We start from the raw sequence: 19578 nt of genomic DNA, 5'->3' as shown, positions 1-19578 counted from the left end.
TGCTGTACTTCATTTTTTAAAAGCCATCTTTGTCTTATTTCAGGTAAAAATCTCTACACCAACGAGTATGTAGCTATTAAACTGGTAAGTGAACACTTTGTCTCTCTGCTTGATTTCCTTTCCTCTGCTGATACGAGAACCTCTTTCAAAAAGATGAATTGAATACAGTTACAAAGAGATATATATATATAGTGAAGCACTTTTTGTTCTTTATTTTTGTGATGCATCTAAATTGATACTGAAATTATATCATGTCAGTGCTGTGTTCAGACAGGGAAGCTGTTATTACGCTTCAAGTAGACACAAATTGCATGTTCCTCATTGCTACTTGCAGTGGATTTCCAGAAATCTGACTCTCAGGATGTGCTCGGGTGTCACAGGGTGGTGGTTGGCGAGGTTTGTCTTTCCAGTGGCTGCTGGACTGGAAATCATGACCCCTGACTCATGCTTTTATTATTGTTTCACTAGAGAGTTGTAAATACAATATAACAATACGAAAGTATTAAGTTTGCTAAACCAAATAGTTCTCAGCTGTTCATAATACTGTACGGTGTTTGGACACTGATGTAGTGATTTGATACAATTGAGAAATGTTTCAATAAATATGTGTTGAGTTTCAAAACTTCAGTGACCTGGGGAGAAATTTCAGACTTTGGGTGCATATTTGAGCATGCTGTATCTTTTCATACTCAGTTTATCAAGAAATGATTTTCCCATGATTATAGGGAAAGACTTGTGTTTGAGCTCAGAAGTAGCTTGGATGAAACCTGCAAAATGTGGACTGATGGTAACGTTTTAGGATGACTCAGATAATGGAGGGGTCCGCCATCTCCTCTAACAGAGTTTATGAAGGAGGACGGACACGTTTTTTAATCCCAGGTGACAGGATGTCATTTACATGTTTGAGGTTTTGGTAGAAGAAATGGCTGCTGGTGATGTTTGTGCAGAACTGACTCCCAAATCCACATCTCTGACTATGTTTTGGCCGATCGTGATAGTTTGGTAGACGAGAGGGTTTTCCTGGTTCCTTATGTCTTAAGTGCAAGATAAGTCATCAAAATGAACCTTTTTTTCAATTTTGCTATACCGATGTCACACAGCAGTACAATTCAGTTGTGGTTGTTTTCATTCTCTTCACTGTTTTACTCCATCTTTGAGGTTCTTGTCATTAACTGAGTGCTGGTTTTAATGTGTCCACTGTACAGGAACCAGTGAAGTCGAGGGCACCACAGTTGCATTTAGAGTACCGGTTCTACAAAACACTGGGAACCACAGGTAAGGTCACAGATCTGTTCGCTTCTCCTCATCCTCTCTGTGTTTGTTTTTGTGTTTTTTTTTTTTTTTTTTTTTTTTTTTTGTGACTGCATGACAATGATTTCACTGTTTTGGAAGATTAGCCCGGCAGATTGCATCATTTCCACAACAAGTGATTACTCCACTCGGGTTACGTATTGATCTTAAGCTGGCTCAGCAACTCTTTTTAATTTCCAGGAATCTGTGGACATGAGTGCGAGTATGACTACGTGCATAGAGAGCGTGGTGACCTTGGTTGTAACGCTTCAATATGAAAGGTGTTGACATAATGCTTCTTATACAACCGCAAAACAGATGCAGCAGCTGATTTGTTTTTTTTCTGATCCACGTAAAAAACCTCCTAGTTATTATTCAAAGCAGAATATGCAGGAAGATATATCATCTGTTCAGTGTTGCATTGGTGTCCTGTCTGCAATATGCATGCGTGTCCAGGTCTGATTGAGCTAACGATAACTATTCAATGTGTCACAGTGACCCAGTGTGGGTCTAGTCTGGGTCTATTGGAACATGTATATATGAACATAGTGAACACCTGTGGCTGCCAAGTGTCTTTTCAAACATAGGCATTTCATTTATTTTATACCTGCAATCTTTTTTTGGACACCTGCTGGCAGTGGAAAGAAGCTGTGATCACACTACTAATTAACTATAATATACTATTAAGTTGAAATGGCAAACTTGTGAGCAAACATTTGTTTATTTACACATCCAGCAGTTACGGAACAACATTATCATTCATTTGAAGTCGTGTTTCTGGACACCTGGTGAATGTGGCGTTCAATATTCACTCTCCGTTTAGCTCTGTTTTTTTTATCTTCACCAACTCTTAAGAAATGTATCTTGCACTGAATGCTCCACTATGTTCATCAGCTTGGTTTTTTGACCAAAACAATACAGGAACTGTGAAACCAGAGGAACTAATCTCAGGAAGTAAGCTAGAAACTAAAGTCCCTATTCCTATTTACTGCAACCAATTTGTCTTCTTAAAATGTTCGGGAACCCTGGACCAAATCTACTGTCACTGCATGAGGCTAGATGATGTGGTCAAAGGTTAGCACCAATGAACATCACCTGATGGTCTTTAATTATTCTTTGCATTTAATATACAGCCTATACAATTTTGCAGATAATCGATCATTTCAGTCAATATCACTCCTGATAATTTTATTTTTGGTGCAATACTAGTGTGTCTAATCTAGCACTTCTTTATTAGTGCTGATGTCTGCAATCAGTCGATTTTTTTCTTGCATCTTTAACGTCGCTGGTCAAGATCACCGTGACCTCACATCCACCCCGTTCTAGTGAAAGAGATATCTCAGGAATTCCTTGAGGGACATTCTCCAAATTTGGCACAAACATCCACTGGGATTGAAAAGATGAACTGATTTAGAGTTTGGTGGTCAAAAGGTCATTGTGACCTTACATCAGTTTTTTTTTTTTTTTGCCATAATTTAAGAATCGATATGCTAATTATGAGAATTTCACTTAAATGTCTAGAAGAAACTGATGAGTGATGACATTATGACGGATCGGCTGAGGCAAAGAGCCTTAAGGCAGTAAATCTCGTTTTTATTTGATCTTTTTGCACACATTATAGCCAATCGTGCAGTCTCTCCCCTACACTGTCTGGTTCATGGTGTTGAATAGTGATGTCAACACTAACCGTACAAACACTGACATAACTCTGTTAGTCTTTTTTCCAGATCCTGTTATTCTTTTTTTCCTGAACCTTGCCCTCTACACTTTATTATTCTGTGTCCAGAATGAGAGACAATACAATAAGAGTCGCTCCTCAAACACTTTTCCTTTTTACTCTGCTCCCCTGAGAATGTATCAGTTTGTCATAAGAGATTAGTCAAGGTCTGCTGACGCATCCCTGTTATAGCAACCACTTCTTGTGATCTTGTGAGGATGAGATGATTACAAAAGAGAAATAAATTAAGGGCAAACTTTTCTTTTTTTTTGTCTTGGTACAAGAGGAAATGGGTGGGGACGCTAGAAACAATGGAACAATAGAAAAGTCTTTTTTTAATAGTTGTTCATTGCTCTTCTGGTAAAAGGGTTGCAATAATAACGTATACGTTGTCACATAAATACACTTCAACTGGAGCTACTGATTGAGATGATTTTGATCATGTTGGTCAATTAATGTCTTATGGTTTCCTTTTAAACTGGTTAAATAAGAGGTGGTCTTATTCACAGTTTGGCATGAAAGATAAAAGCCACGTTTCTGTGATGTATGATCCGACTCCTTGATGTGCTTTTTTTGGAGATCTACATGCATATATGATAACCAGACTGTGAATTTAATGGCTATTGTTTTTGCAAAGGCAAGGGGCTGGAAAAGGCCAACTGTGCGGAAACTCATTAAATATTTAGAGAGCGGGTCTGCCTCTCCTAGTGCTAACCTGCCTCCGTCCTCTCCTCCAGATGGGATAACGTGACCTCATTTCTTCTTGGCTGTGCCACATTCCTCTCAGCCAATGAGTTTGTCAGTGTCTGTGCGACGGGGTCTTTATGAATTAATGTGGCTTGGCTCAGATGCTCAATCAGGTGTCGTATCTGGTGCGTACCCAACTGTCACTGGATATTAATGAGGTTGATTAGATTTAGGATTGAAGCATCTCCTTGCATAGATCATGTGAGAATATTTATCAGTGCGGTTAATTAACATTTGATCACGGCTTTGGTTTTACGAGACGGCAGACTATGAGGCATTAGTGCGCCGAGGACAGGATGGTTTTGAAGATCAAGAGGGTTTGTTCAAGGACGCTATTGAGCTCTTAAAGGCATCGGCAGACAGACCTCATCATGAAACACTACACCAGCTCTGTGACCGTTGTAATCCCAAGGAGTAAACATTTCCCACAGCGAGACAGCTAGCTAGATTTTACAAACATGTAAAGGAAAGGCCGGAGGTCTTACCCCTGGATGTTTGTTCTCACTAATGCGAACACATGGATCATTGTCAAGACTAGAAATTATCTCACAGCACTGGTTTTTTCTTTTTTAAACAAGGCAAGTTGAGAAACTAGAGAGCAGTGTTTTAGAACCGAGGTTCTCAACCTTTTGTAGCTTAAAGTCCACTTCTGATTGTAAAAAAATTTTTTTGGAGCACCACCTCTCCAAAGAAATAAGAAAAAGAACATAATTGGCAAAAAAAAAGAGAAAAAATAAACCAGTTTGTAAATGTGTTATGCTACTTTATTAACCAAATTAATATTATGCTTACCCTCTCCCTTCACCAGATGTTATGTATGCAGGCTTATATTTACACTCCACACACTTTGGTGCTTTTTTTCTCGTTTATCTTTACATTACAGGAATGCTTTTTTTAATTATCTGCATTTACGAATTTAGCACCTTTTTTAACTTTTAGAAATCCTATTAAACATTTGAAAATCAAAGACAAAACACAATTTCCCTGTAGCTGTCTTGCTGCCTCCAACGAAAGAGTGTTCACCACAGAAGAGTTGCAGTCTAATTACAAATGATCAGGAATCGTGTGTCCAAAGTGGATCTGCACAGTGCACAAAACTTGATGTTCGACAGAAGCCGTGTGTGTTCATCAACAGGCATTACATTTTCTGTAGAGCACACTTCTTTCATCACACAGTGGGTGAATGCTGGACAGGCGACTGGTCTGTCACTGGACTGACACAGATGCGTGTGTGTGTGTATATATAAGTATATATATATATATATAGTAAGAAAAACACATTCTCACTCACACCTACAGTATAATTCAGAGTCACGAATTCACCTAACCTGCATTTCTTTGGACTGTGGGAGGAAACCCACACAGGCACGAGGAGAACATGCAGACTCCACACAGTAATCCCAACATCATTTCTCTGATGTTTCTTCCATTATTTCACAAAAAAAACACATGATGTTGCCGACACACACAAAGGAATCACCGTTTTCCATCTTTGTAACATTACCATTTTGTTAAGCATAGACGTTGTGAGGTAGCATTTGGTCAAACACAGTTACAAGACAAAATGGGTCTTCAATTTTTGGTAAAAAAACAAATCAACTGACTGGTAAAAATAGATTTTGAGTAAGCATGTACAACCCTCTTTGACACAGTGACCTATAATTTATTTATAGCAGGACAACTACTACCAGATGGTCACAATAAAACATCCACGCTCAGGACTGGCCTCATCACAGAGTCCAGAGAAAGAACTGGTCTTTGAAAGATGGTTGAGGAATTGCACATAGAAAGTGTGCAGAGAGATTTGGGCGAGTGCCTTTTCAGTCGTATTCATTCATCACACATCAGTCACATTCCTCCTGTTCTCCTTTTTGTTGTAAAGGACTGCAGCCAGCCCCTCTGTTAGATTACTGTATTGCAAATGAAAATGTACTATTTTGTCCTTTTACGCAAGACAAGCTGTTTATTCAATAGCTGACAGACCTGAAGATACATTTGTGAAAGTCTGCATAAAATCGTAGTAGTTGTAATTTTTACACAACGTTTTATTCTTTTTGGATCACAGACTTGTTCCTCTGAGCTATGACATGAGTGTATATGAAATATCTTGATCCAATAAGCGTATTTTACCACTTAATGCAAATTCTATATGAAGGATATGAAGTCTATTAAATTACACTATTATGTCCGTGGAGAATGGAGCTTCCCGTCTGTAAGGGTTTGAGCAGACATAATCCCCAGCATGAACTAAATTAGATTTAAAAAACCAATGCATAGTGTAGTCGGAGTAGATGTATTGTTGCTACTGCGGTCTCTGTTAGTCCAGGCCACATGGCGGTCACTTGCTTGCAGCAACGTAGAAATGTCTTGAAGACCACGTAAGAACTACACCCATGAAAAGCTCTCATTATGTTTAAGAAGATTGGAATAGAGAAGTCAAAAGTGGTGCCTGCAAAAGTGGTAGCTTCCATCGATGTTTGCGTCTTCCTGTACAATTAGAGAACACTTTACAGTGCAGGACACACAGACTCAACCTGTTATGAGAGACCGTTCTGCTCCAGATAATGACTGCAGTGATCCCCGGTTTCCCTTTGCTAGTGAAAAGCTCGACTAGCCTTGTTTTCAATTGAACAACCGTTTATCCACTTATTTACAGCACATCTCCAATCCGACACATTTTTAGGCCTCCCACAGGCACCCGGGGTTTCAAGGCACTCATTCCTGTGGTACAATTAGCAACCCACAGAACTGCATAATGGTGTCCAGAAACACAAGATGGAGCTCAGCGTGACTCCTACATGCCCATATGTTGGCTGACAGCATTCACGCCGCCTTCCAAGCTGCAGTGCATTTCTTTATACCGAGTTTGAGTCAAATGTCTTCAGAAGAATCATTCAGAAAAAATGTGTTTCGGGATTAATATTTAGCTTTCTGATTATTGGTCTCTGCTTTAATTACTTGAGCAAAAAAAATAAGTTTGGGATGTTCAATTTGGTCACTTCACTAAACTTGATTATGCCAACTCATTTTTAGAGCTGGCTTCTTCATCATGAAGGAAACATGAATGAAGTGAGCATACAACTATTAGACTAAGGTACAGTTAAGATGAGAGAGGTACTAAGAGGAATTACACATTTAGTCTATAAACGGTTCTGGGCAATATTTTTATGTTAACAACGGATCAAATGATTACATGTAATGTGAAAAATGTTCCACATAGTGACCCAGAATATTCTCTCAAAGTTCAGTTCTTCAGTTGTTCTTATTGTTTCAGTTTTACAGACGGCAACTAAACTGTTTTCATTCACCCTGACACCCTAGAAAGAGTGTAAATATTGCACTATGCATATTAATGCTGCTCTGTGTTGCGGGATGTGTAAAGCACTGGTCAAGCAACTGTTTAACATTTTCATATCAACTTTATAAAGTGATAACATGTGAATGTTGTGATTATTGGCACCTTGTAATGTTTTAATATGGGGGAGCAAACGTGGAAAGATGCGTTATAGTCTGGGGTCCTCCGCCCGGAAAAACCCCCAAACCTTGACAACATCAGAAATAATAAGAGATCAGCGAGCAAATGTCAGATGTGCTTGCTAGCAAAGATGTCTAACGTTAGTTTTTAGTCGATGCTTTTAAGCTACTGTGAGCTCATTTAAAGTGAAGCTGGTGTCAGTAGGCTAACCAGGTTTATTCAACATAGCATAGCCTATCTTTTCCAACATTCAATTTTTAGTCCATGATCACAGTTGAGCTAAATTGCTTGATGTTAAGTAATTGAAAGACAAAGCATGCTATGGCAAACATCCGGTTAGACATCAAAAATGTTATCATTGATATAGGCTGCCTAAATATATACACCTTATTGTGAGGACTGTATAATGATGCATATTCTTTTTAGAAAGACAAAAGTGGGGTTGCAAAACTATAACTTTGCTCCCTCTAATCTCCCAAAGAGTCATTCGGGAAACTCCAGATAAAGTAGTGGCTTTAGGATCAGGGAAATGAAAAGCAATCAGGACGTCCCTACTTCTTTTAACGATCATGCAATTATAATATTTCCGAGGACTGAGCACAGCTTAAGCGGTCTGATAAAGCAAGGTCCGTATGATTGAAGCGCCAGCATTTCTTTGAAGTTTCTTGAGGGGAACTTTTTTTAATGGGACTGGCTAGCAGCAAGCAGGGGCGAACTTTGAATCATTCATCCACTGAAGGCAATTAACAGTTTGACCTGATTTCCTGTTCTTTGAAAGTTAAGTTCAGGATTTGGTCAAGAAGACAACAAAGAATTCAGATATCTCCAATCACAGGTGATTACAATCACAAGGAGTTGTATGTGCATACAACTTGAAATCCTGCAAAACAATAGTTCAGATAAATCAGAATTTCATAATGTGTGTGTGCAGCACGTTGAGGCTTTTGTTATGAATTTAGAAATCCCCTTTGTGTGCTTATTACAGTTACCTGCAGTAGCAAAGGAAATGTTTAAACAGTCTACACCATGTCATTGCTTTACACTACAATTTTAGGCTTAAAGCTCACATACTTTTCTAAAGGTTTAACAGTCAAAAGAGCTAAGGCCGTCACAATGAAGAAATTTACCCCGCAGTGAAAATGATTGGCTAAAAAAACCCCAATATGAGATATTTGTTTTGTTTTTGCAAATCCATTTTTTTTATTTATCCTGATTATAGTGCGTAATTTTTTTTATATGTATAATGACAAAGGCGACACAATTTTAAAACAAATGAACTTGTTTATTGTTAAATGAATGCGTGTCACAGAAGGGCAATGAGGCGAAGCGCTTCCTTCAGCTGAGAAGCTTTGGATGCGGCTGGTTGCAATGATACAAAATATCCTCTAAAGTAAAAATTTGTATCACTATCTCCTCCATTATGTTTGTTTTTGAGCAGTTGTACATGTAGGATGTTAAGGTTTTTCTTTGTGGTATTTGTCCCGCCCCTCCTTCACTGTGATTGGCCCGATTCGGTTATAAAAGTGACAGTGAGGAGTGCAGCGTTGTACCAAAAGTTTTACCCTAAAAACTCCAAACATGCAACAGTCGGAGCACAAAACATTATGGGAGCCTTGTCACATGGACGGATGAAAATAATTCCCAGAATGCCAGCATTAAAAACAACCCATACGAAGGAGTGTGAGGGTCAGAGCACCAGCCCTACCATTGTTACTGCTGCATCTGACTGACCACACAACAATAAACTGCACTGTGACAAGACGTAAAATAAGAGACAGGGTGACAGATGGGAGGGATTTGGGAGCAATTAGAGTGAGTCGAGCAGAGGGGATATGATTCAGGTGGGACGATGTGATATGAGCCAGTGAAAAGAATAGATTTCAGCCCGCAGTAGAGCAGTGACACAGTTGTATTTGCAGGCGCTGCGTTGTGTTTCACTTCAGGGTTAATGTTTACCTTAGCAGCCTTCTCTGCTCACTGTCGTCCGTAACCTTGAGGTGCCCCTCCTCCCATCAGAGCAGTTTGAGGCCTCTTATGGTTCACCTTGGACCCAACGCAGAAATATCATTAGTCAAGGGAGACAAGAATAATAAACACTATTGCCACCCTAACTCTCTGAATTCCCACTAGTATATACAGTTAAAAGAACCCTGAAGGGTATACTCTTCTTTTAATTATCTTCTAACTGATATTTATTTTTTCTGAACAGTTTGCTTTTTACAACCTAAGCTATTGAAAATGATCTTGAATATCTTAGATGTACTTATAAATGCACAGTTAAACAATAAATACTTGGGATTACTAAAACAAATGTGAGGACCAGTAGAGCTATGGATGCATGTCTCTTTAAAGTCTTAATTTCTTTCTGTTTGTGTTTCAGCTGAAGGCGTGCCCCAGGTGTTTTACTTTGGGCCCTGTGGGAAATACAATGCCATGGTTCTGGAGCTGCTGGGCCCCAGTCTAGAGGACCTATTTGACCTTTGTGACAGGACCTTTTCACTGAAGACTGTCTTAATGATAGCTATTCAGCTGGTGAGTTCAAAACATTCTATGACGCATTAAGTTGTTTAAAAAATTTAAAAAAAAAAAAGCTTCCACTAACTTCTTATGATTGTGAAACACTTCCTGCATATGTTTCAAAATAAAAGCCTTCCAGGGTGAATCGCTGGATGGGTTCTAATGTGGGTTTTAAACAGGTGAAGGAACTTGAACAACAAAATACTAACATAGTAACATAGTCCACTTAATCTGCCAGAACTTTGCAGATGAAGTTTACTCAGTTGACAAATGTAGGCAAAAATAGAGATGCAGTTGAAAGCTCTGGAAAGAGCCAGTAAGTGGACCTAGAGTTAAGAATGTATGAAGCACGTTGTGATTCCTTTTTAAAGCAATCTGTGACTCAAGGTACCAAATATTTCAGATTTTACAGTAGTGAAACAAATGTCCAAGAATGCCTCGTACAAAATCAATTTTACATATTTAATAAACTGTTTTACAGTGTTTGGGTTCATTCAGCCAAACAAATGATACATAATTTTATCTGCACAATGTCCTGCCTACAAATGTCCATGGAGCAGGTGGTGTACCAGTGCAGAGTCTGCACATTATCAGTCTGTCAGTATACACGCACTGTTGGTCAGAGTCAGGTAGGCTGTCAAAAAGAGCAAAGCCATCACTGACTCTCATGAGGTTTGAGCAGCTCGGATGGTGGTCTTTTAGCTTTTTAGGCGCCTCAGACATCTCAAAATTTCTAGCATTTCGTTTTGTCAGCAGAAAATCTGCAGCGCTTTTGTAATGCAGATAGCCCCGGCAAATCAGTACGGAAACCTACAAACAGCAGATCATAAGCACGATGTTGCAGAACAGGGAGTTGATAAAGCTGCACCTCAGCCAGTCTCTCCTCTGTATTTATGATGTCGGTCTTCCTCTTTAGTTTTTGGCGCTAGAGAGTTATCCCACAATAAGTGCTGTGAGCTTGTCCTCCTACACAAGATTGTCTTTTTGTGGATCTGTGTTTCAGGATCCTTCAAGATCAAAACCAAGTAAATGATCTTATAACTCACACCATTACTTATTTCCCCATTGTGTTTCCTCTGTTGTTACAAATCTCCCTTTTGGAAGATGACTGCTATGAGCTCTTAGTTAAGATTTACATTTATAAACACATTGTCGTTCAGATCCTAATCGCTGGTGCTTCCAGAGTCCTACGTCCCAGCAGGATGGTTTTGCATCTCAGTTAGTGGCTTGAAATTCTGTCTCAACATCAACAGAAGCTTTTGTTGTCATACTAATGTATCATTGTGGTAGCTGTGCAAAATGTAAATGAATCATTAATCAATCAGCATGAATTATATGACTAGTTTATAAATGATTTCTCACTTATCAGGTAAAAATGAATTAACTTGCTGCTTGACCTAACCCTTAACTTTTGAGACATTTTATAGACTAAATGGTTCAACTCCATTACATTAATCAATAATAAAACTACACCTATCCTCCATGAAGTTGGGGGGCTTTTGCAAGAGACGGATTTAAAAAAGAACAGTCCAAAAATGTATTTTGCATAGGCCAAGATATCCAGACTTTTATTTATTGTATGAGTGTAACACCGGATCCTACATTTCCCACAATACAGCTCAATTGGGTCCGTCATTAGACCTTCCCTGCAAATATACGCCTACGTCTTTCAAACCTAACATCCCTAGTTTGCATCACAGGGTTTCTGATATACATTTGTAGCATCCTTGCTGAGCTCACGATGACTCATGATAATGATGATATCACTTGAGTCATTATCTGAGACTTGAGAAACCTCCTCCAGAGCCACAGAGGACATAATGTGTGTTAAATCGGTGGAGAGCTCCTTTAAAGTGTAAAATGCTGACGTTCTATATCACGATGCTCTTCAAAAGACTGACATATTGCACCAGTCAACTTTCATTAAAATGTCAGTTTTGTGTAAATTTTGACATCTTGACTGCGCTTTGCTGACTTCTAGGCCTGTATTTTTTTATTTTTTTATTTTTTTGCTGACACTGCTGTATTCTTTCTCATCAGATTTCTCGAATGGAGTACGTGCACTCTAAAAACCTCATCTATAGAGACGTGAAACCTGAAAACTTTCTCATCGGACGGCAAGGGAATAAAAAGGAACACATCATCCACATCATCGACTTTGGTCTGGCCAAAGAGTACATCGACCCCGAGACCAAAAAACACATTCCATACAGGGAGCATAAGAGCTTGACTGGCACTGCCCGGTATATGTCCATCAATACGCATTTAGGCAAAGGTAAGATTCATTTGTTTTTGGTTCTGTTGTGTTTTCCTGACATGTTTATTATGTAATGATGATTGGTGCTTTTATTCTTGAAGTTTCTCAGTGAAATGTTATCAAATCTATTACTATAGAGCAAAGCCGGAGAGATGACCTGGAGGCTTTAGGCCACATGTTCATGTATTTCCTTCGTGGGAGTCTACCATGGCAAGGTCTAAAGGTATGCCAAGTACATGGACGTGTGTCAACATCAGTTTTGTTCTATGTATAAAAACATGCATCAGTAAAGAAATAACTGAGAGCCGACAATCTTGAGATCTGAATCTGATAATCCGATCAGTAGTATTGTTTTATTTGCAGTTCCTTATGAAACCTTTGACAATGTATTGAAAGTCTGTTGTGTGTTAAAAGTCCAAATTTAGTTTCATTATATTTGAGATTATGTGATTATAAGGACTTGAGTTATCAGTGTTTTTCTTTTTTTAACCAGTCTGCATTAAGAAGCAAGAACGTATTAGGAATTAGTTTTGATATATTTCTGATCAGACATCAGAATCGGGTCATATGTCTATCCGTTTTGATTCTCCTGAAGGCCGACACGTTGAAAGAACGATACCAGAAGATCGGAGACACAAAACGAAACACTCCCATCGAGGTCCTTTGTGAGAACTTCCCAGGTACGCTGATAATGGCTGTAACGTACTTATGGATCACGCTGTTAAGCTAGAAAAATGATCACAGAGAGATAAGCTTGTGTAATCCTTTCCAAATTAAATCTTTTGAAATGTCATTCCACTATATAATTAGAATCATAGAAGCAATATTAAAGGTTGAACCATTTTTTTTTTTACATTTGTTTAATCAGAGGAGATGGCCACCTACCTGCGATACGTGAGACGGTTGGACTTCTTTGAAAAGCCAGACTATGAATACCTGCGGACTCTGTTCACTGAACTGTTTGAGCGAAAAGGATACACCTTCGACTACACTTACGACTGGGTTGGCAGGCAGATAGTAAGTTAACGCACATAAACTACTCACAGATACGTTTTAAGTCCAAACTATTTTTTTTGTGTGAGCTGTTTGACAGCACAGAAATTAACTGCTCATTATTGCCCTTTAGCCCACACCAGTGGGGTCTGTCCACATAGACTCTGGAGCATCTGCTGTGACGAGAGAGAGCCATCCTCACAGAGACCGGCCCTCACAGCATCCACCAATCAGAAACCAGGTACACCAGGTTTTGTTATTGGTAGTGGATGAGTGGGTGTCAGGCTTTTGTTCCAGTGAAAGTCACGGAGGCTGCGCATTACAACCTGAAATGTATGTATGAGGTACACAGCTATTCCACTGCTTGCATAGATGTACACTAAATCTCAGGGTGACCTTTGACCCCCGACCTCTGAATGAAGGAAACTGTAACACAGGATCTTGAACAACTCAGGATTCTGCAGTTATCAGGAGTAATCTGCATGCAAAGCTTTTATGAAAACTATTCTGATAAGATGTTTTGTATTTATTCTTTAAAAAGGGATAATCACAATAATAATGATTTTTCACATATTTGTCAAAACAAACTTTAATCCCAATTATCTCTATTCCTGTTTTGGTGGACTGTTGAGTATTTTAGACCAGAATTTGAAATTAATCTCTCTGATTGACAGCAGCTGAAAAATATGAAGATAACTGAGATAATGCTTTCTAATTGTTCACATACTGTACGACATTGACATAAGGGCCGGGCGATAATTATATGATTTATAGTCTTTTAGTTGAATATTACCATGATAATCTTAATTAAATGAGAAAATGCTTTTCATTTGTCAAGTATTTAATTCTCACAGTAGTATACCAAATTGGCTTTACCATGTGTTGTTTTTTTTAAAAATACACTATTGATTTATTGAACTACCAGAAAACATGCTTAATTGTGATATATATTGTCATTAATATTTGAAATGACATATATCATGATAGTAGATTTTTGCCATATCGCCCAGCCCTTATTGAATTGAGAAAGTGAAGGATTTGATTTGATTTCTTTACCAAATGGATGGAACAGGTGAGACCATTAGAAACCGTTCTCAGTTTTGATTAATGGTATTTCTGGACAGCTTTTTTGAGGGACTGCAGTTCCCCCTTACACATGTTTGAGTTTGCTTTGCTCCACATATGGTACCGTATGAATAAGATCATTCAAATGTTTCTGCCAATCAAGGATTTCAACAGTGAGATCACTTCTGAATGTTCTCTTTATTGTGTTTGTGTAAACTGCTTTGGTTACTCTTAAGAGCTGTTACGAAGACAACCCATGAAACAATTATAGATAGATAATTAAGGTTTGATTTGTGTGTTATGTAAATGTAATGGGATTGAGGCCAAAGTTTGAGATGTAAGAGCTTACCTCCATTTGGCTTCATGCTATTTCAGTTCTTTGGCTGAAGCCTTGCTTTGGTTTTGATTCACTCTTTTATTTTGTTGCTTTTTTTTTTTTCCTTCTCCATTTCTCATGCTGCTTTGCATGGTACCTGGCCACGCACACCCAAATACCCATCTCTCCTAACGCAATTATCCCATCACCACCCGCCACCCTCTCCCATCGCACCCCCTGAATCCCACTTCCCCCTCCCATCACCGATGCCTCCCCCCCCGACTCCTGAGCAGACAGCGGTCTCAGATCGACGAGGAGCATGGGAGGTGCAGCCCACACGCCAAGCAAACTCCTCCTATCTGACCTCCCACCTGGCAGCGGACAGGCACGGGGGCTCAGTGCAGGTATACACCCCTCACCTGATCAACCACAACCCCCACCCAATCTCTGTGGAGTCAGATCTGTCTCATAGGATCTAACCAAGAATAATAAAAGATATTTCAATTTTAATATCTCATAATGCTCATTTGAATATTTTGAATCAGATTTTGATGAAAAGTTTGGCATTTACAAAGGGCGATTCTGCATTTAAAAACATTTTTTTGCTTCATTTTTTTTTTTTTTTTTTTTTTACTTTAATACATACTTTGCAGGTCATACAGAAGTTATAAAACTGCACTGAAGACCCTTTATAAAATATTTTTTTTATTAATCTCCTGAAAATGCAATGATCAGAATTGATCAGAAAGAATGGTATTTCCTGAATGTTATATAGGTATTTTCTAACTTACGTTACAATTTAAATAATAGATACCAGACATTTTACCAGGACACAACATTTATTCTGTATTTTAGCCTTGTATGTGAGACAGATCTACAACCATATACCTCCCCCACCCCTTTACCCCTGGCTGGGAAATGTTATTTTTTCTGCACCGTCATATGCATGTCATCTGGTGCCACCCACCCCAGATGGTGATAATGGGATGTAGCTTTACAAACAGCAGCCCTGGTTTTGGCATTTTGATTTCAGGTACTACAATTCTTCATGGCGCTTGGACATAACTTGCGAGACCAAGAAGCCTCTTGCATGGCAGAGTTATGTGCTCAGCCGGCTAAGTGCATGCTCTTTAGTCGTAAAGGGTCATTATGCTTAAAGGAGCATCCTGGTGTACTTTGTATTATCGCCATTACCAAGATTGTCCCTGTCTGTATAAGCCAAGTTTGCATAGGTGTGTACAGTGTAGGCTTTATTAGATCTCTAGCTATTCTACCAAATGTTAAAAACATCCATTTATGGTGAAACCATGGAGAAGCTTGTAAGTTGCAGGCATCAGTCTGTATCATCCAGGTAAAAACTATTGTATGTTCACTTAATACATGGACCTACTCTCCTGGTTGTTTTCCATCGCTGAAACTTCTGTCTCTCCAGCTCTGATTGGACGCTCGGTGCACGAGGAGTAAAGGTAAAGGTAGAGAAACCGCTTCAGTGTGCCAGATGATGGCCACAAGATCAATGGAGGCAGCAGAGCTACTGCTAGCAAGCTTAGTTAGCTTACAAAACACCATAAGCTATGGGCTTGACTGTGTTATAATACAAGTTTATATAAAGTTGTTTCTACATACAGAGGAATGATTATTGACCTTTTTGGATATTAAAGCAAAAGTATGCTATTTATCTTTTTAAAGCTAAACAATTACAGTTCTACTCCCCCATAATTTTCTCGGGCATTTTAATTATTTTATTTTTTTACAAGTAAAGTACACATACAGTAAAATTCAAAACAACAAATTCAAAATTTATTCAATCTACTGTGTGGGGGTCACCCATTTAAAAAATAAATAAATAACATGAAAACTGTTAAGAATATCTTGTGGGAAAATTGATGATAATGAAGAAGGTGATCCCAAACACGATGCTGCGGACGTCCAAAGAGAACAAATGTTATTTTCATTCATAAAACTACAAACCAAGATGTGTCTTATATTTTATATACAGTCATAGAATGAGACAGAGTAAACTCACAGACGGTGGTGCACAGGACTTTTAATAAATGCCTCAACAGACACTGGTTTGCTGGCAGTAAGAACACAGAATAGCCTTGTAGTAGCTCCAGCAGTCATGTGACCCTCTTCTTGAATGGGTTATGTATTTGCAGTATTTTTTTATCAAAGTAAACAAACAATTTAGAACGTTTCCTGCATCTAGCAACTTCATCTCAAGGACATTTTTCTACACTGTTGCACCATGAATGGAATTGAATGGTGGCTGACATTCACTAAGGTGTACACTGTATAAACCTATGCACACAAAACTCACATTTATACTATAATTATAATACCATTTCTTCTACAGGTGAATGGGACAACCATCAATAACTTTTCTTTGCATACCGTGATTTGTCGGTCGGTGGCAGATTGTTATTTTTGGTGTCTGAATGCTCATCTGTGTATTATTGATAAGTTTTCTGCTGTACTGGCATACTGGCTGCAAAGTGAATTTCAAAAACCACAATATAATTTTGATTCATATAGATTGACAATCCTATTCGCTCCTGCAGATGTTAAATGTTTTAAACGTACTGTCGATCAAAGCGTGGCTATGGATATAAAGTGCAACCAAAGAAAGAATAGCAAACACAATACATGAATGTGCTTTTTGTGTTATTTATGTGTTGTTCTCCTTTCCTGCTGTGTTTCCACAGAGAAGAGACAGTAAAGTGAATTGTGTAAAGCAGCATTCATGCAACCAGAGAAACTCGGTCACAACAGGAGCGTTTGTTCACATTGATTCTGGTCGACGTCTTAACTTGTCTCTGAAGTAACGCCCGTCTGTGCCACAGGTGGTCAGCTCGACCAACGGGGAGCTGAACGCCGACGATCCGCTGGCGGTTCATTCCAACGCTCCCATTACAGCTCAGGCAGAGGTGGAAGTGGTCGACGAGGCCAAGTATGTGTCATACACCATCGCCACACCTCTCCTCCATGTCAATCTGTCGCTTCCTCTCCTCCTTCCCGCTCTTCCTCTCTCTCTCCCCTCTCGCCACTTTTTGCTATGCTGTTGGATTGTGACAGCCCCCCCGTCATTCTACCCCGTTTATCTTCTGTCTGATTGTGTGGGTTTTTGATCTTGACTGCTGCCTCTGTTCCCTCAATTATATATATAATTTTATTTTTTATTTATTTATTTTTTAAAGAAAGTAGATGTAGATCAACTTCTCAGTCGATGCTAATTCATCTTGTCATACCTGTTGTCTACATGAGAAGTCCACCCCTTACACAAGCTACACTAGCAGCCGCTGAGGATGACACTTTACTTTCTAGCAGCCTGACTAACTTAAAGAAAAACTCCTCTGTTGATCAACATGATTATCACATCTTTAACAGCACAGATTGTCCATGTGGTCACTTAGTCACATGTACAAAGATTATGTCATATTATCAGTCACATCGTTCTCTCCCTGAGAGACAAACATGAGGAAAAAAACCCCATAGAAACCACATCATTAACATTGGTTTCATTCGGTTTATCTAAGAGCTGGTAGCACCAGCTGAACAGCTCCTGGTGTGAAAGTCTTCAGAATCAGCAGCTGGAAAGATGCCATGCTGCATGGCCGGCCGCCCACTGTGCTAAAACTGTGCTGTTGGCTGAATGTCACGAAGCTCAGCTGATTGAGAGAAGCTCTACTGAGACGCTCAACTCTCCTGAGAAAACAAATATTTATTTTAATGGAGATAATAAGTGCTTTGCATTTAGGATTAGTGGCCGATGGATATAACGACAAACAACAGTGAGGCTGATTTATTTTTTTTGTTTTAGAAAAGAACAAAGAGATATAGTTAGAAAGTTACAAACGTACTGAAAACTTCAAATGCTGAGACATTTAAAAAATGTCCCTTTGTTTCCCAAGCCGCCAGCGCAGCCACTCTCATGTTGAGCCAATCATTTTATTCCAAGACTGGGTATTGATTGAGGTAGTTGACAGTCCTGATCGGGTCCCTGTCAGGTCCGTTAAAGGAGTGCAGGTCAGCCCAGTTATTCCTTGTTGTGAGAACACAATGAAATACACTTTTTTTTTGATAGTGATGTCAGAACTGGGACATAAAAAATTAAAACTGTGGAACATTTCTTGGATTCAGACAAATGTGTGTGTGTTCGATTATGTGAGTTCTCCACAATATTTCCTTTTTGATTTCAAATTGAAAGTCAGTGCTGAATAACTGGTTTATTGAGAAAGTAATGTCAGATCAATCATCGAGCCAACTGACTGAGGGGAAAATTATTCCAAAAGCAAAACATCAATAATAAAGTAAGATAAACAACATTTTCCTACTAAAGTAGATGTTACAACAATTTAGATTCAGATTCATTACCTAATACATCTTTAATATCTTGGCATAGATTATATCTTGTGTATAATGTATTTAGTCCAGTTCAGTTATTAATCCAGTTTGTATAAATCATATTTCAGGGATTTTATTTCCCATCTTTCCCATCAGAGTTGTGGTAAAAAAAAAGAAGCAACTTCCCTTCTGCTGAGTCTCCTCATGAATCTCCCAGAGGTTCATTCACTTTAATCTGCTCTGGTTTCTATTTCTGCTCAGATGACAGGCCTTCCTCCTGTCGTCCCCATTCACACTCTTGTTTGATATGATGATTGCACTGCCAGTCTCTTTGATACCTCGTCAGACAAGTCGATGTTTGATATAAGAACACGAAGTAATGGATGCTAATCATGTTGCAATTTAATTGTTTTCTTTTTTTTTTTTTTTTTTTTGAGGGATTATCAGGTTCCCTCTTTGATCTCTTTTATTAACATTCATCAAATAAGCTTCTGATTGTGGAGCAATAACACAAATAATATTCAGTCTATGATGGATCAGATTATAATTAATACATCAGTGAGTCTAGAATCACAAATCATAACAGCATCAGTACTACTTTTATACCTATAAGTTTACACTGAATAACAAAATGTTCTACTTATAACTAAATGACTAAGTAGCTTCCGTTAGCATATTCCTAGTATTTATAAACTGCAGGAGTACTGAGATAGATGGATGATTTTATATCTCTATAACCAATTTATATTCCAATAGCATGTTTTCTGGAAACTCAATAAATAGATAGTCTTTATGAAACAACTACATCATAAAGTATATTTTTGTATTCTAATTTGTAGATTTTCTCATTGCAAAGT

The 19578-nt window shown here is 38.6% G+C and overlaps 1 protein-coding gene across 2 annotated transcripts in view; it reads left to right on the top strand.

The window, feature by feature from the left end:
- csnk1g1 (casein kinase 1, gamma 1) overlaps positions 1–19578 on the top strand; it is a 28577-nt gene that overhangs the window by 7327 nt on the left and 1672 nt on the right. Inside the window, exons 3-12 of one of the 2 annotated variants that reach the window (XM_054608501.1) lie at positions 44–84; positions 1206–1275; positions 9610–9761; positions 11787–12021; positions 12141–12226; positions 12599–12683; positions 12872–13020; positions 13130–13237; positions 14671–14781; positions 17221–17327. In XM_054608501.1, coding sequence (XP_054464476.1) covers positions 44–84; positions 1206–1275; positions 9610–9761; positions 11787–12021; positions 12141–12226; positions 12599–12683; positions 12872–13020; positions 13130–13237; positions 14671–14781; positions 17221–17327 — 1144 coding nt within the window. The remainder of the gene's footprint in view (positions 1–43; positions 85–1205; positions 1276–9609; positions 9762–11786; positions 12022–12140; positions 12227–12598; positions 12684–12871; positions 13021–13129; positions 13238–14670; positions 14782–17220; positions 17328–19578) is intronic. The other variant, XM_054608493.1, reaches the window with a different exon arrangement.

Source organism: Anoplopoma fimbria, chromosome 2 (assembly GCF_027596085.1).
Source record: "Anoplopoma fimbria isolate UVic2021 breed Golden Eagle Sablefish chromosome 2, Afim_UVic_2022, whole genome shotgun sequence".
NCBI classification, from domain to species: Eukaryota; Metazoa; Chordata; class Actinopteri; order Perciformes; family Anoplopomatidae; genus Anoplopoma; species Anoplopoma fimbria.
The sequence above is the reverse complement of the archived record's forward strand: the minus strand, read 5'-3'. Positions and strand labels throughout refer to the sequence as shown.